Genomic DNA, 17,957 nt, shown 5'->3' on the forward strand with positions numbered 1-17,957 from the left:
ATTCACTTGTATGTACCTCGACACTCCCCTCACGTGCAGGCTCCGCCAAATCTTAAATGTGGAAATAGTAGTCGGCTGCGATTATTTTATTTAATCGCGCCTGCCAGAATTCGAACTTGAGATGTCTGACTTTGATACCGTATTAAATTGTATGCGCCAACTAATTCAACCTAAAATCCGAAAGCTTTGATGGACAATTCACTTATACTCAACAATAAATAATCCTACAGCTAAGCCTCTTTGACCCTGCATTTGAGAAAAAAAAGGGTAAAAGCATGTACTGATTGGGTTTTTTATTGACCTTTGTTCGTTTTTAAAAACCGAACCTCCTGCATCGTGTTTGCTAAAGCGAAACTGCGAGGGGGAAACGAGCGAGTGGTAACGTGACCCCTGCTGCTGCTGGCGAGGATGCACGGCATCGTCAACGCAGTGGGCGAGCCCTGAGCCTGAGCGCTCATTTGTTGCATTGGGGTGTGACGGAGCGGGCACCGCCGCCCGCCGGGCGTCGCCTGGCCTGGGGATAGATCGATCAACAACGCAATGCGGCAGCACACCACACGGAAGCGCTTTTAATAATTTAGCTATCCCGTGTCCGTGGCAGCTGGATCCATCAGCTGATGAGATAAGATAATGCCTTTGCCCGAAGTGGTCGGTTACGTAACCTGTCCGCTGCCGTAATTGGAAAGAACTGGAAGATGGGAAGATGGTGGCGAGGCACCTTGGTTGGTTTCATGACGTGGCACTGCTTGCTTGACCGCTCGGTTGCGTCTTAATTGGCCGCCCACGAACCCAAAAGGAAGGTTTTGCCGATGAGCCAATGCGGCGCCGGTTGTATAGTAGTGCGCGCTCGAATGGCACTTGTCCTCCGTGCGAGCGTGCCCTGGCACGCACTCGATCCGGCCGTGCACCTGACGAATGGGAGCACTCGCCCGCCAGAATTCAGGCCGTCCGTCCCCTCCGGGTGCCGCCACCACGGCGCCGTGGAGCCGAGTCGACGTCCGATCCGGCCGCCTGATCGACCGGTTCGTCGCCACTCCCCGCCCACTCGGGCCAATCCGAATATCCGATCCAGGCGCACCACCGCTCAGAGAGGCAGAGACCTCCACTGGAAGGATCGATCAAGATGTGCAGTGCAGCCGGGATGCTTAGCTTAGCTAAATAAGGAAATATAGTAGAGATGCCTGCCTACTGCTGCATCTACGTGTACTCCTAGTTCGCGCATGCATGGGCGGCATGCGGTCGTCAGGCCCCGACGCAAATAAATATCTTCTCTAGTACGTAGACACTACACTAGAGGAGGCTATGCACGCCGTGTGTGTCACGTACTGTAACCCACCCACATGATTCACCCTACTGGAAAGTGTCGTGGCCTCATCATGGGCAGCCGCAACTTGCACGGACGGAAGCTTTTGCATTTTTACTGGACCTCCCGACGATGCGAGTGCGGAGTGCCCGCTGTCATGCACGCCGCCGATTGTACGCTGCGGACGAGGATAATACCCTTTTTCTTCCATGCCTGAGCAACTTGATTAGTAAGACCTTTATTTCCGTCTGGAAATAAAGGTCGTCGATATAAAGAGAGCATGGCAGCGTCAAAAGCTGGTGCCGCCTTTACCAGTTTCTTCTTCGCAAAGGCAGATGCCACGGCGCGCACCTCGCTCATCAAAGAAAAAGAAACGACAAATGCACAGCACAGGCCACAGGGGCAGGCGCAGAGACGAGAAGGACGGCGCGGCCGACCAGCAAACGGGCGTGTTCCGTCGTCGTGGTTTTTCCAGCGGTGGCTGCGTGGACGGATGAGGCGGCGAGCACGCTCGTGCTGCGTTTTCTCTGGTGGCTGGCTTATTGATGGATGCATGATGATGACTGCCTGGCTCGTGCAGCGTGTCGGTGTGGTGTATGCCCCTACGAGGCACATGCTGCGTGGAGGCGTGTGGATGCTGGCATGTGCGGTCGCCTGGTCGGGGCAGAGGCTGGGGTGCCGGCCAGGTCAGGTGCAGGCGCGCGGCTCCACGGGGTCCTGGATCGCTGGGTCGTCGGAGGCAGAGAGGCGGGCCGTGTGCGTGCTGGCATTGTGACATGCGTCCACCTAAAACATTTCAAATCAAAAGAAATCCCGTGGGATTAGTGGCCGGAGTTTGTTTGCAAGCAAAGGGGGCGGGTTGCTGTCAGCCACCTACGACCGGTCGACTACCTAGAAAATGACTCTGTATTCTTCCGGCATTATACATAAGAGGATGTACAAATACAATAAATGGAGCACCTCAAAACTGCCTTCAATGAACCCAATCCAACAATCCGAGACGAACCCCACCGATTGGCCATTTAATCCAGGGAGGATAGTGCTCCTGCTATGCGTACGGCAAGGTAAGGCTATTCACAATGGAAGTTTTATAGGGTGTTTCATAGTATTAATTAGTCTGCCACATCAGCAATTTGGATGATATGGCACATCATTTAAGAAGTAAGAGTTCCATGAAATTTCATAAGGATGAAACTATGTTAACACATTTCCAAGAACTTGGAAACCGTGTGAAACCTCCATTGAGAGTGTTTTGTTTCATCTTCACACAATTGAGTAAATCCTATTGGTTATTTATTTGCAGCATTTAAGTAGTACGTTGGTATATGAAATAGTGAGATAAAACTCTTTATTGAGAGAGTGTTTCATCCTTCGTGGCATTCTTGAAAATATGGACATGAAATCTCTATTGTGATCAGGCTTAGGGTGGGGCCGCATGGGAGGAGCCGACGTGATTCACTTGCTTCCTCGTGGGCTGGCTCCCTGAAGGCGGGGGGCACACGTGTGCGGCTGCATGGTGGCGAGCGTGTACCCGCGCTCCCGCCTCCCGAGGCCGGCCGCCCGGGTGGGCCCTTGCTACACGGAGGCGAGCCCACGCGGGCGGGCGGGCGGCGTCGCGAGGGAACGGGCCAAAGAGCGGCACGGCACGAACCGGACGGTGAGGGGCAGCGGCCGCGGGTGCGGCGCCGGCGTCCGACGTAAAGAAAGGGAACGGGTCTTGTGTGAGCGACGGGACTGACGGGGATCAAATCAATACTCGTTCCTGATGGTTTCCGTAACCATTCGTCAGTCACGTGACATGCACTACCTGAAACACGCTAGGGAACCCATCACTTTTTCTGTACGTGTTCCCGTCAATTACTCGAAGGATTTTCCCAGCAATCAGGATTTGAAAAAAACAAAATCATCGTTCGCAACATTTTACCAGCAATAATACATATGACATTGATCTGGAGACAATTATTACAGGAGAAATGAATAGGCAAAGGTATGAACGGGCACATCTCAAAGGTGCTAGAATTTGAAGTCCCCTCCGCCATCCCTATCCTAGGAGCGAATTATTAGCTCTAGCTGCTAGCTGGACTTCCATCCTCCTGAGCACGAGACTAGCAGAGTTCGTGCGCAAGTTCGGCTTTGTTCTTGACCGTATGGCGACGAGGCTTCCGTCACCAGCTTCGTACGCCGGCGTTGTCCGGTTTCAACTTTCAACGCCCACGCACCCATCCGTGACGCACCGCTGCCAGCCAAAAACGAGGCTCCAAACGTAACATTTTCCACGAAACCTTTCAAATCATTGTCATATGTATCCTTCAGTTTGCATCAGCTGTTTGGATGGATTTCATCCACTATACAATGCCGCTGCTTTCATCTGGTCCATCTTTTACTTATAGTTTTTTTTTTGAAATAAGAGAAGGCCGCTGTCTTGATTCGGTCCGTTGAACGGACCCTGCATGCATGTGTATGTTTGCCAGTTGTTGGACCCGTGTCGTCCGCGTTGTTTATTGTTACATCTGTCTGGATCGACCGCGCAGCGCAGTCTCCCCGGACATGCATGTGGCAGCGACGATTCCGGCATGGGAGTAGATTTTCCGGCTACCTGCGGCCAAAAGCATAGGAGAATGAGATGGTCTCGTACTCTCATCAGCGAACATTATATATACAGACGCATACATGCATGTACGAAGACGATGCCCGTCAGGAATGGGGGGCGTTTGCTTCTCTGAACGTAGCGGCGCCCATGTGGCGTGATCATGAGGTAACTGGCGTGCAGTTCGATCAGCTGCAACTGAAGAAGCATCTAATGCCTGTGCTAAAAGCCTGGAACAGATGATCGTGATCACCAGGTGTCCAGCCTCGCACCGAGATCAGGTTCAGTGGAAGTACAGATACACGCAGCATCTGGAATCTGTATGCAGGCAAGCTCTGGAATGCAGAGTAGCTGGCCTTTTTCTCTCTGTGTTCGTCCTGATCTAGAAGAGAACAAACGAAGATGCCATGGCACCGGGCAAGCTGATCGGCGGCTCCATCTGCAAGCAACACCATGTGGAGCTTCTGCTTTTCCCCCTTGCTGAAACATCATCATTGCATTCCTGATTCTCCCCAAATCCCACCCAGCGAGGCAGCGAGTGGCCCAGCGGGGGCACTCATCACAGGAAGAGCTACCGAGCTACGGCGTTTGGCGGATTCTTCAGAGTTCATTCAGACACGGGAAAGCTACACAGGAGGCTTTGCCTGGAGATGCCCAGGCAGCGGGGGGGAACGGTGGACGCCCGTGTTCCGGGAAAGCGTGGCATTCTGTGCCCGGCGGCGGCTTCTGTCTGCAGGGCCCCTCCTTGGTAATGGTAACGACCCCCTAGTCCCTACCAGGCCTAGCCAGTCTTGTCACTTGTACGAGGATGCTCGGCAACGGCCAAGCTGCCTGCGGCGGCGAGCGGCGTCACGCTCACGTACCATGTGTTGTTCCAGTTCTCTGTTTCACTGTCTGCCTGGTCCCCATCTGAACAATGGACTGCTCGTCTGAACCTGAGAAGTGAGAACCCAGGGCAAATAATTCAGCAGAGGGAATGTGAATGTATGGGCCACAGATGCTTGAGATGCTCTTTAGGCCTGGAAAACAAAGGCGGGCCTTTACCGGGTAGGCGCTGATAAAGTCTTGGGCCTTTACCGGATAATGAATGCTGGGCTGGGCGCAGCCCAAACGCCTTCCGGCCTCTCTTCCTCCCCACATCGCGTCACCGCCTCCCCTTCAGGAGTTTAACGTCACAATGTTTTGATGAAATAAATGTTCATAGATTCTGACTTCAACGTCACATCACATGAAACCTGACCGCTATCCAGTTTGCACAAACACCACATAGCTACTCTGCCACCTCGAGGTTTCGTCAAAACGCTGGGATTAAAGGGAATCTCACGCACCGGGCACTGGTTTTGTGCATCTTCTATTTGTTCAGTATCCCAAGTAGACTGAAGCCCAGCAGTCCGTCTGCCACTAGACTGAAGCTGGACTCAAACTGATGATACTGCTGCTAGACTGCTAGCAGAGGGTCCTGAAGATCTACTGCATACCGTAGGGGTGCGTCTTTTAGACTCAACTATGAAACAAATAACCAATCCATCTGCCAACCGTAGACTCTTTCAAACTGCAGCCTGAAGCTGCCATACTGAATCATCAAAATACTGATCTGAAGCCTACAGACTACAGACCTACACAGCCGTACCTGCATCCATACGCTTTTATATTTTCCCTTTTCCTTTCTGTGATGTTATCCACATTGACATTGATCATAAATCTAGGATAACCCTTTACCTTTAATTAAATAATCAAACCGATAGACTAACTTAACAAATAATTAACATATAATGCACGATTAAATTACGGATGCTGCTGTGCAATGATCTTTGCAACCTAAATGAGCTAAGCAGTGGCAGATGGTTTTTAATTGACCGGACCTAAATGAACAAGACACCTAGTGTTTCATATTTGGCATGATGAGGTGAGGCCAACACGGCATTTCGGTTCATCTTTCATGGTCACCTTAGCTTCCAATTCCAATGGGCGGTCCAGGCTTCTTCTTCCAAGAAGCTCGGTAGTCCTACTCCAAGTTCCCTTCTAGAAATCAAAGAGAGGACGGTACACTTCCCAAACACAGAGAAAACAACTCAAGGCTCACCAATCCTTGCTCAAATGAATGCTGCATCACGCGTCTTCAGACTTTGGTCTTTCAGAGAAGCCGTCCTAGCTGCGCCAGATACTTGCATCCTCCGTCAGCCTATCGCCATTTGTTTATTCAGATTTCAGGCACAACTGATTGTACCAACCCAAAGCAAAGCATGCATGCATGATTACCAGGCCGTGTTGCCACAATTAGCATTCGGGCCTCTTTAAACAATGGTGGATCCAGATTTTTTTGCTGCGTGGGATCGATGGATCAGGAAAGTTCTGGCGCCGCAACTGTCCAACGATGCAGTGCGAGAGTTATCTATGCATATACGAGCATGGTGGTGGGGTCAGCACACCCGGCCCCTCTCTGATTACAGCAGGTAGGGATGGAGTCATCGATGGAGCTTGCGGTTCGTGTGAGCCTCCAGTTCCATTAAAGTGAAAGAGATGGAACTCTTTTGGAACTGCTTTCTCGAGTCCAAAAGCTAGTTTGGATGGTAGTAGAGACAGAGAAATGGCCAAATGGGTTCTGCTCATCTGCCATTTATGTCACCAGTTTTTGGTTAGGAGGAAAGCTCCTCTTTCAGTACGTGAAAAATTGTTTTGGCAGAAAATGCTGCCGTTTTGTTCCCAAGAGAGTACATACACTAGATTCGTGTATAAAGAAAAAAATTACATGTCTACTGCTAGCTAACATCAAATTAGAAACATTTTTTTTTTGATCCCCAGAAGATCTTCAAGTCTGAATAAAAACGGCTTCAAAATTCAACGATTTCATTACTGAATGCAAACAAGCTATATACGCATGTCAAGGGTCATGCTACTGTTGTTAACAGCTATTTGATGCCAAACCCTAAAATATTGGTTGCTCGTGACATATTACTCCATTTGAGTTGGTAGTTAGATCTCAAACCCTAAAACATTATTAGGTTTCAATAATATTAGAAAACACCATAATTTTGTTTTGTATATTTGAAGGTGCTTAGTCACCATATATTTTCAGTGTAAAATATAAAGAGGACCTGAATATGCAAGAGATCCAAGCTTTCATTTTACTTAACCAAGTTTTACTATAGTTCTATATTTTTTATACATAGTAACATATCTTCTGTTCATTCGACCTATATTCCATGAAAATTTCTTTAAACAAAATAATTATGTCATCGTAATGTTTAGCTCTAGCACAAAGAAAAAGATTGCTTAGGAAAACAAAAGAATTGCTGACATATGAGCTACTCAATATTCCATTTGCAACTTTTGTTTAATATAATACTACCAAAATAACACATTATATCACAAAATTGTCTATATTTTAAGTGTAATAATGCCAGTTTTGGTAGCTGCTTTAGCTGGTTGCTTGCCATCTGTCGACATTCCCTTTCATTTTGCGAGAGTACTAGGATTGCATACGTGTGCCAAGGACAGCTTTTCGCATATGATGTGCATGGCGTATTCCCAACAGGCACTACTTCTTTTCTACACGTATCATTAAGAAAATCAAGTACCAGTGACATTGTTAATTAGCAATGGCATGAGCACCCGCTTAAACTAATGAAGAACCAAACACGGACAGGGACCAATCGAGTTGTATGTGGTGAGAGATCATAGGCCATGTGGCCGTTGTCAAGCCACCACTTAGCCAGACTTCGCAACCAGCTTGGGCAATATCTCCTGGTGATGCTCCGGCTGCATATTTTAACTCCTGTGCCGCCGCAGCCAGGCGCCATCTGGAGCCCTGGTGATGAAAAGGTGTGATCGTCTCGAGATTTTTTTGACAGTCGGGCTTGCTCAGATCGACCTTCAGTTTGTTTTATGCTTGGGTTCTTGCTCCCTATCTCTTCCTCATTGGGAATAAAGGGGAGCACCAAAAGGTGCACTTTGCAGCAGGTAGATCACCTCGAATGGGGAACGAAATCTTGAGATCAATTTACTAATCAAGCGAGGATCTATCTGAATTTACTAATCAAGGTTCGGTGTTTAACTATCGCGAAGGGCAAGTTAATAAACATGCTTATGCCAGAGATACATTAAGACAATATGCATAGCATGAGATGAAGATTATCTTCTTAATTTCGGGCGTGCCGATGTGGTAAATAATGCATTGGTTGTATGATATTCATGCACGCATATTATTTTTTTCTATGACTTCAATCACTGTGTTGTCCAGCCATAATGAAGATAAGTTTTGCTGGACCTGCATCCAAATAGAAAATTTTCGGTTAAATGTTACTATCTATGTTACTATCTATACATAATGATATCCCCAACATAATTAAGGTCTTTGTATCACCTTGATATAACAATTTTGAAATTGGTAAAACCTCTCATTTTTGGAAAAAAAAACCATATTATCTTGCTGCAGTATATATCTCTTCCAAGCAAACACTGTAATCGGCTACGGCGCTTTTAGGATGTTAAGAATCTCCACACACTTCATTCAGAAGATTATTATAGCAACGTCGAGTTGGAAAAAAAACACGGGGGCAACAGTTGGCTACATTTGGAGATGGATGAAAAGAACCTTCTTCAGGCATGGGGCTTCTTCTAGATATGTACAACATACCACATACACACATTGGTTATATGACATTCATGCACGCATATCCTTTTTTTTTGTGACTTCAATCACTGTGTTGTTCAGCCATAATGAAGATGAAGGAGCAGGAGGAGGGTCGGGGGTTAGCTGCTCCAGCTTTGGAGTAAGCAACCCGGGTTTAAGTCCTATCGAACGCGCTTTTGTTAGAGTGGAGGGCGGTCCGGCCGGGGATAATTCTAGTGGCTAGTATACAATAACGCATGGGGCTACTTTAGCCTCTAGCCCCTCGCCGTAATGAAGTTAAGTTTTGCTGGACCTGCGTATAGAGAGTTTTCAATTAAATATTATACTATCTAGTTCTGATACGTAATGATATCCCCAATATAATTAAGGTTTTTTACTACCTTGATATAACGATTTTGAAATTGACAAAAACCTCTCATTTCCAAAAAGAAAAACTATAATATCCTGCTGCAGTAGCTCTTCCACACACTGCATTCAGAAGACTATTATAGCAACGTCGAGTGGGGGAAAAAAAATGGGAGGGACAACACTTGGCTACTTACCTTTGGAGATGGATGAAAAGAGCCTTTTTCAGGCCTGGCTTCTTCTAGACATGGCCATGCACAAGTACACCATACCACATACACACATTCGTAGTATACACAAATGGCGTATAAACAAAAATTAATCTAGCTGTCGCTCTTTGCCTGAAACTGATTAAAGTTCGTTCCTAGTGTATACCTTATAAAGCTTGGAGGTGATAGCTAGGGTTGACGCCGATGGAGCCAGTCAGGCTGACTCGAGCACAAACATGTTAAAAAGCAGGGAGCTGCTACATCAACGATCGCCAGATAACTCGGCCGATCAGGAGGAGGAGTTAGGCCCGGCTCCAGCCTCTGATCCGCGGCCAGGTGTGCGGTCAAACAACAGTAGCATCGAACGCTTTCCAGTTCAGTTCAGTTCAATTCAATTCCCCCGTCGTCTCCCTCCTCGCGTTCGCGTCTCTCTGCATGCTTCGCTTTCGGAGGATGTGGACGCGCACGTCCGCGCGCATCTGTACGAGCTCGCCATTTTTAATCCGCTAAAGCGAGCGGATGCCGTGTTGCGCTGGACACCGGCGGGCCTAACAATGGCGCTGCGCTCCTGCAACCACCGCTGCCGCCGGCCGGCCGCCCCCGTCAGGCGAAGCGAAAGCCTCTCCCCGGCGGGCCGGGGAAGAAAGGAAATCGCTTGTTTAATCGGGCCCTTTTCGAGGCCATATTCGCCTGTCTGGGAGCTCCGATACCTTTTTCGCTGTACGTTTATCTGATTATCTTGAGTGCAGTCGTGGTGATCGATCCTGCGCATGCAGAGCTAGCGGACGGGGGTGCATGAATGTACGATAGATTTGGTTCAGATCACAAGGATTGGTGGAGGTGCTGATTGCCTGATGGCTCATATCTTGTGCACATGATATTCTCTAGAGAGCCTTAGCTGTAACCTGCGCTACGTGGCACTTCTGCTGGATGCATGCGAGGGGCATGTACTTGCCTTTGAATCAGTTTAGTTCCATGCATGAGAAATCTTAGTGGTTATTAGCTTGACATCTACTATTTCGGTGCTGTCTATACAGTGAAAACTAGCTTGGCTGAAAAGGGTCTGAAAATGGTCTGCAGAGATTCAGCTTACTGTCAAAATCTCAAGCCTTGTCAAGAAGCAGGTCGTTTTCGATTGATAGACCTCTCACTTCTTGTAGAGTGTTCCATTGTCAAGAGTGTCCCTCGCTGACTTTAACAGCACTGTTCTGAAGTCTACTCTGAAACAGGCTCAGCTCTGAAAGTCCAACTACGCGGTTAGGTCCACTTTCGGCCACTGGTAATAACCCATTCGATTTGACTCCAAATTAATTAGATGCTCATTAACCACGAGTAGCAAGCATTAGTAGCATCCGGTCAGGCATGCTGGCTTTAACCGCTCCGACTCCTACGTTGGTGGAAAAGAGAGATTGTCCACTCCACTCGCAATGATGCTAATAGGCGAGTACTACCTTTTCCTTTATTTGACTACCACTGACCAGTTTCAGTATAAGTTCAGTCATCACTCGTCGTTACTACTACAATGTGTTTGGGCGTCAGAGTTTGCTTGCAAAGTGGCACGCACGCGTAGGAAACAATATTCATGCCGGCAGTCCAGCATCCGTGCAGCTCGACGTTGATATATAATGTTCACAGCCCATGGTAATAATCAGCCAAGTGATTCATCAGGAACAGCGACAGGCAATCGATCTCACCACAATTGAACAAACTGTACCCTGCATATATAGGGTAATCGCTAGCTGATTCATCAGGAACAGGGAACAAGCAATCTCCCCATGATTTAATTAAGAGCATCTCCAGTAGATTACTCATCTCTCATATCCTATATATATTTTCTCTCCATTGCCAATATCATTTTTTGTATTTTTGGTAGCGAGTGCTATAGCAGATACAGTGGAGGGAGAAATCCCTCTACATTTGAGCAAGAGGGAGGTGTATTTTGACGATTATCAAAAACCTTTTGGTATCAGCGATGGAATTGGTAACCTGCTGGAGCATCTCCTATTATTAAAAGGAAATTTTTTTGATATTAGAGAGAGATATGAGTAATCTGCTGGATATGCTCTAACAGTACTGGATGAGTATGTTCCCTGCATCATCAGTCTTTGACAGATAAAAAAAGATCATTCCAGGTTCTGTGGGGCCCACTGCCCAGTGACCTGCGCATAGAACATATACTGGCTAGTGCTACTTTACTATGTGTAGCATGACTTGACTACTATTTTAGGCCACCAGCAACGCCATTTCTAAATACGGTCTACGCCTAGTTTATATATACACTGCTACCACCACCAGCAGGTACACGAGGAAAGGCTTCCATGTTGTGATAGATAACCATCACGCAATGCAAGCTAGGGATGATTGCTGAGGAATTTCGGAATAAAATAAGCTAGCTATAGCTGATGAGGCAACACGCTAAAGATGCTTTAGCTGCTTGGCTTGCTGCATCTGCATTTGCATTGCATCACCACACAACATTCTAGTAGGGCGAGCCCTTTTTCCGGGGGCGAAACAATAAAATACTCGCCTTGAAGCTTAGCCAAGTGGGAGTGGAATTGCTACCCCCCGCCCGCGAAAATGACGTGACGTCGATCGCCTCCGCGGCAAGCTCCCCCCAACTTGCGAGCTCGTATAAATGGCGAGCATGGCCGCCCAGATTCTAGCTGTCATACAAGCCGGGAACCAGAGCTCAGCGCCAGCTGCATAGCTAGCTAGAGAGACACATCGATCGACCAGCGCTAGAATAGTCGGCTGCTGGTTAATTAGTAGATAGTTGTAGTAGGCGAAGGGATGGACGCGATCAGCAGCCTGATGCTGCAGGAGGGGTGGAGGAAGGGGCCATGGACGGCGCTGGAGGACAGGCTGCTCACCGAGTACGTGCAGCAGCACGGCGAGGGCAGCTGGAACTCTGTCGCCAAGCTCACAGGTACGGTATACACAGTTAATTTGTGTGGTAAGATTTAGTTTGGGGTTTAATCGTGCTGTAATAATTCAGTGGTGGTATTGTTGCTGACGATGAAATGAACTAACCGGTGGCTGGCGATGGCACTGCAGGGCTGCGGCGGAGCGGGAAGAGCTGCCGACTGCGGTGGGTGAACTACCTCCGGCCGGACTTGAAGCGGGGCAAGATCACCCCAGACGAGGAGACCGTAATCCTCCAGCTCCACGCCATGCTCGGCAACAGGTACTGTCAATCTGTCCATCTACTGTTCGTGCAAGCCACGTAAAGGCAAAGTTGTACATGTACACGTACGCAAACGACACACTGAGAGCACCCATCACTCAGTAGCAATCAGCAGATGCATGTACGTGCAAAGATGCAGCTAGGCAGAGCCTAGAGTGTTGGCTACACTGTAGTAGGTTAGATTAGATTCCCCTAGCTACACTGTTGGCGATCTTCTTCTTTCCATCGTGTTGGGTTCGGGTGGTGGGCGGCGCCTAACTGGGATCTATCGGGACCCGTGTCGTCTTGACGCGTGCAGGTGGTCAGCGATCGCGCGGTGCCTGCCGGGGCGGACGGACAACGAGATCAAGAACTACTGGCGGACGCACTTCAAGAAGGCCCGGCCGTCGCGCCGCGCCCGGGCGCAGCTGCTCCACCAGTACCAGCTCCAGCAGCAGGAGCAGCGCCGCCAGTACCTCCAGAGCCTGCACCTCCTGCAGCAACAGCAGCAGCTGCAGCTGCTCCAGCAGCAGAGCCAGCAGCTGATGGTGAGCCAGCAGCAGAGCCCGCCGGAGCCCGACCACCAGGCCGTGATGGCGATGATGAACAACGACGGCCTGCAGGACTGCAGCCCGGCGTCGACGACCGAACACTGCACGCTCCCGGACGACGACGACGCGCTGCTGTGGGACAGCCTGTGGAGGCTGGTCGACGGGGACGGCTGCGGCGAGGGCTCCAGCGGCGGCGAGTACTAGACGGCGTGTATGCCAGTGTAAAGGGGAGGGAGGAGGAGGTATATACTGAAGGTTTCAGGCTTTCAGTTGCAGCCACTGCAAGGATATTGCTAGCGGTAGTTGTAGTAGAGCCATGCTAATTTCCAATGCGAATAGTTTGATCATGCTTCATGTATTTATTTTACCCATGAGCCGTGAGAAAGTGGCAATGTATGAAGCAAGCCTCTGTTTTATCTAGTCCCGTTACAAGGATGTAATTTTGGTTCCCAAATCATGTTTACTAAGGATTTTACCTGCATGAGCTTCTTCTTCAGGCTATACTTTGTCAAGGAAAAACTGCTGACAGGTTGACCCCCTACTTGGCGAACTCATATGGGGAAGTTAGTATTTTTTTTTAATGACCTCGTCAGTGCGGTTGCTAAACAAAATCTGCATAGCAGAGTATCATTAAGGACAGTGTGCCTACTGGCAACTTAACGTCACTTGCGGCAGCATCTTTTGCAGGTTCGGATGATGTTCTACTTCACATCTTTTCCAGCAGTTTTTAGCATCAAGGGTTCCCTCCTGGATTTGGACAAGTACGTGGTTTAATATTCCGGAATATGGATAGACTGAGCATGATTTGCAGTAGGTCTTTGAACGGGTGAACCAGGCATAACACATGACTCAAATGAGGCTATCAAATTCAGACTTCCTATTCATAAAGAAGTTCCATTCCCAAAGCTTAAGCTAGTTCATTAACATGGAATTTATGTACAGACCAAACAAACGACAGTGAAAAATATCAAGGAACAATACCTAAATCCTTTTCACTTCTATTGATATGTGCCATTTATCATTCACTGGCATCATTCAAGGGAGATGTTTATATACAGAACAAAACAGACAACTGTAGAAAAAAGGTAATCACACCTAAATCTTTTCATTCCATTGATATGCCATTTATCATTCCCAAAGATAATGCTCACTGAAATCATTCAAGGGAGATGTTTATGTACAGAACAAACAGACAACTGTAAAACATATATACCTAAATCCTCTTCACCTCTATCAGTTATGCCATTTATAAATCCTTTCCAAATTTCAACCATGTACACCAAACCAGCATATATCTCAAGACTTCTAGTCCTATGCCTACTATAGAATATTGAGAATGGAAGTAAGAGCTGCAGTACAACAAACTAAAGAATGAATAATTTACTTTGTCGTAATACTTCAATAGTCAATGCTGGAACTGCTTCATGATCAGGCAGCATCACAGGGGCCGACCGGAGAAGGATTTCGTTGACCTGGTTGGCCTTCTGAACCTATGTGGAGACCTGTGTGAAGGAGCCATAGTTGGGGAGCGGTTCAGCGTGTCAACACCAGGGGCAGCAAGAGTCTGAGAGCGCTGAAGCATGTCAACCATGGATGGCGTCTGATAGGTGTGAATAGTGGTAGTGAGATCAGTCGAGTCACCACGTGCGGTTGCTCTCTGCCATGTGTGTGAGCTCAGGCCAGCCAGCATGAACGCCCTGCCTGATTCCTCGTATCTTTGCCGGCTCTCCACCCTATCCTGCATCTCCCTCAGCTCTGTTATCAACGACAAGCATTGGCTATCTGAAGATTGTGCAGCTAGTGATTCCAGTATCCTCCTACGGCCTTCGAGAATTGCCACGGCCTGAGAAAAAGCACCCCCCTCAGCTGCAGCCTGTGCGGCAGACATGTCCTCTGTGGCTTGAACACGGTGCAACTCACGCTCAACCTCAGGAGACATTTTGCAGTCCACAAAATGTGCAGGGCGCTGAACGCTCACTTCTTCACCCTGTACTTCGATGTTCTCAGTGGTGATTGTGTCTTCGTATGTGCAGGTTGGTTTGATCAGAAGAGTCTTCCCCTTCGCAGCTGGCACATGTAGGGTGACCAGAAACCCCCGCTCTTCATCTGCATATAGGTCTCCAATATCAACTGAACCACTACGGCCATTTTCAGCAACCTGACTTGTATAGCCGCCTGACTTGATGGACGTCAGCAGCACACCGTCAGCAGCACATTCAATGCTCAAACGCATCTCCTTAATAACTACACTCAGGAGCCCACCAATACACTGAGCAAACCCATCTTGGATCGAGCCTTCAGCATCAATAAATGAAAATGTGCCACTAGATATATCAGCAATAGCATGCATGGCAGCAGAATCATGATCTGAGCCAAAACCAAAGGTGTGGATCTGGACATGATGACCTGTTCCAGGAAGAATAGAAGGTGGGACAAGGGCGCTGTAATTTAGCAAACCCCTGTCAGAAAGGAGGGTATGTGTGTCTTGACCATCAGAGAGAAGAATGATGCTACAGACTGGGTTCTTCAACTGACGGTCATCGATCACTTTAGCACCTCTCTTTAGCCCGTCAGCAATGTTTGTGCCACCACTTGCAACAAGTGAACTGACATCTTGCAAGGCTCGCTGCTTACCAGTTAATGTCATTCGGCGGAGAGGGAAGAGTCTCCGTGCTGTGGATGAGAAGGCAATGACAGACAGGCGGTCGTTGGGTCCAAGGGTTTGTATGACAAAGCTCATGGCACGCTTCAGAAGTGCAAGCTTGGTCCCTGCCATGCTACCGCTGACATCAAGAACAGTGACAAGGTCAAGAGGTGCACGGGAGCATGCTGAGTGCGAGGATTTTGGAGCCTTGAGATGGATCAATACAGCAAAGACCTCCTGGGCCACTGATTGCTGTATAGCAGGAAATTCTGAATATGTCTTGATTTCAACAGAACCAGTGACCGCATCATGTTCATTTGCTGTATCAGACTGAAGATCTATGTGCTCATCATCATTGAAGATGCCTGCCTCTGGAGTACGGAAGAAAGGAAGGTGCTCCTGCAGGCTTCCACTGTATGTATGGGAAAGCCTGCGGACAACAGCCATGTGCCCTTCATCCTGGGGCCAGTTTAGTGGGCTTACTCTAGCTCTTCCATAATTGGCATCTGCAGGTTGAGCGCTTGGGAGTTCTTTCCATTTAGCACGGCATATCGGGCAGATAAGGTTGCCATGCTTGACATTTGAAGATATGCAATGAAAATGGAATTTGTGGGAGCATTCAGCCGTGAACAAGGCCTGTCCGATCCCTGATCTCATGCCTCCAAGGCAAATTGAACATATCTTCTGAAACCAAGAAAGTCAAAGAAATGTAAGGTGTCAATATCAGAACTTGCTAACTTAACAAAAAGCATATACTCTGCTATGATTTGTGAATAATACCTGCATATCTAACACATCACGATACTTAAAACGGCCATGTGGTTTTAGGAATTTACAAGACACTAAGCTCACCTAATCAGAGTGTTGGAAAATTGTAAAAAAAAAACACATGCACACACAAGCAATGCGGGTTATGATAAACCTTGGTGGGAACAGAAATATGGTCTGAAAATGGATATCACATCTCAAAGTTTAAAAGGTTGTGAAACACAAGTTTGACAACCACAAGTTGCGCATCCTGATGCTATCATAGGAATGTCTGCTTGTAAAACTTGCTCTACAAGTGTAGCATGCTCAGGTACAGCTGGCTATCATGGTTGCTCAAAAGGCTATGATGCGAGGATTTGAGTTTAAATTACAGTATGCACCGGAACTACTGATAGTCATATGCATCCTACTCAAAAAGCGTTGAAATAAGAGGTGATTAGTTTATCATCTTTGCAGATAAAGAAAAGTAGATTGAATTAACGTATGGAAGTTCATTTCCCAGTTTCAAATATATCAGGATCAGAAGGAAACTACTCTTTAAAAGTCAACGAAATCTGTCAAGTGGTATGACAGTACATATCGGAGTATCCTAGTTCTTAGTTTCACTTTACCTAGCAGCTGGGGGTCAAATAAGATGTACTACCTACCAGCCAAGCAGAACACGTGGAAAGACAAAAGCAGCTACGTCATATTCAAACTCCTTCCCTTTCAGTAAATGAAGTAGAGGAGAAAAATCAGGGGAAGCCCTTACGTTACATGAATAGGAACACGCTTTTCCATGATTTATTTGAAATTGTGCCAAAAGATTTAGTATGGACTCGTGCAACTTTCTTCAAAGTTCAGCTCTGACAAACTTGCAGAAAAAATGTAACATGGTAGACCAACCGAAATTCAATCGCAAGTGTCTAATTCTAAAATTCAATCCAGTAACCGCTTCAAGAATTCTCTAGTTGCATCGTCATAAGTCACATTAATTGGCAATGCTTGCTCTGTTTAATTTGATTTTTTTCTTGTCCCCCTAAAATTTCATCAAAAAAAATAGCGCAAATGCCTGGAATTAAGGAATCCAGATTGAAAAGGGAGCATATGCCATTCGACCAACCTTACAAACGACAGCACGGACTCAACTCGACAGGCCTGGTTTGCCAATTGCAACCGAGATGGTGCATACTCCAGAATTAATAGTAGCCAACGGGGATATTTGACGCAAGCCCGCCATCTTTTTGTTTGGAGATTAAAACAATGAAAATTTCCAAATATTCGCACAAAATCCAACGCCAAAGCCGCCATTTCCCACATTTCCGGACCCAATTCGGCACGCCACATGAATCAAACAAGAACATGAAAGAAAAACGAAAAATGATTACCCCACCTGCGAGCTCCGGCTCCCAAAGCTTGTCAGGCGCCGCAGAGACACGGAGGCGGATTCCGCCTTCTCCTGGGCGACAGAAGACGACGCCTCAGCCGCCCCCGCCTCCGGCGGCGAGTCCTCGATGGCCATATGCCGCGCGGGCACGCTGATGCAGAGGCTTGTGGCGAGCGCGCGCTTGGCGCGGCCCCACGCCGCCGCCATTGCTCCCCTTCCGATCCTCAAAGGTGGCTCCTTTGGAGCGCACGAAATGCTGGTGCTGCTCGGCGGAGGACTTGGCTTCGGGATCAGAAGCGGGGGATTTGAGGACGAACGGTTCTCGCCATCGCGGTGGAAGGGAGCAGATTTTGCGGTGGGCGCGGGCGCGTGGTGGTTCGGTTTGGGG

At 47.9% G+C, this 17,957-nt stretch overlaps 2 protein-coding genes across 3 annotated transcripts; one reads left to right on the forward strand and one right to left on the reverse strand.

Moving 5' to 3' along the window:
- The first annotated feature begins 11,797 nt into the window (after window positions 1-11,797).
- Window positions 11,798-13,279, forward strand: LOC112876762 (transcription factor MYB2-like). Its single transcript, XM_025940940.1, has 3 exons — window positions 11,798-12,003; window positions 12,132-12,261; window positions 12,560-13,279. Exons 1-3 carry the CDS (start codon window positions 11,868-11,870, stop codon window positions 12,993-12,995), a joined length of 702 nt encoding a protein of 233 aa, XP_025796725.1. The 5' UTR covers window positions 11,798-11,867; the 3' UTR covers window positions 12,996-13,279.
- Window positions 13,280-13,763: 484 nt separating this feature from the next.
- LOC112873520 (E3 ubiquitin-protein ligase WAV3-like) lies at window positions 13,764-17,957 on the reverse strand. 2 transcript variants are annotated; one of them, XM_025936481.1, is made up of 2 exons: window positions 17,576-17,957; window positions 13,764-16,116 (listed from the first exon to the last, which is right to left on the reverse strand). In XM_025936481.1, exons 1-2 carry the CDS (start codon window positions 17,774-17,776, stop codon window positions 14,230-14,232), a joined length of 2,088 nt encoding a protein of 695 aa, XP_025792266.1. In that variant the 5' UTR covers window positions 17,777-17,957; the 3' UTR covers window positions 13,764-14,229. The 2 variants fall into 2 exon arrangements, with proteins under 2 accessions (XP_025792266.1, XP_025792265.1); XM_025936480.1 differs by having other exon boundaries at window positions 13,764-16,119.

Source organism: Panicum hallii, chromosome 9, assembly GCF_002211085.1.
Source record: "Panicum hallii strain FIL2 chromosome 9, PHallii_v3.1, whole genome shotgun sequence".
Classification (NCBI taxonomy): domain Eukaryota; kingdom Viridiplantae; phylum Streptophyta; class Magnoliopsida; order Poales; family Poaceae; genus Panicum; species Panicum hallii.

Excerpts from the sequence above, each read along its gene's own strand:
- LOC112876762 (XM_025940940.1), top strand. The coding sequence starts at position 11,868 with ATGGACGCGATCAGCAGCCTGATGCTGCAGGAGGGGTGGAGGAAGGGG. Across the intron at positions 12,004-12,131 it reads CTCTGTCGCCAAGCTCACAG|GGCTGCGGCGGAGCGGGAAG; the intron begins GTACGGTATACA and ends ATGGCACTGCAG. Across the intron at positions 12,262-12,559 it reads CACGCCATGCTCGGCAACAG|GTGGTCAGCGATCGCGCGGT; the intron begins GTACTGTCAATC and ends TGACGCGTGCAG.
- LOC112873520 (XM_025936480.1), bottom strand. The coding sequence starts at position 17,776 with ATGGCGGCGGCGTGGGGCCGCGCCAAGCGCGCGCTCGCCACAAGCCTC. Across the intron at positions 16,120-17,575 it reads TTGGGAGCCGGAGCTCGCAG|AAGATATGTTCAATTTGCCT; the intron begins GTGGGGTAATCA and ends TCTTGGTTTCAG.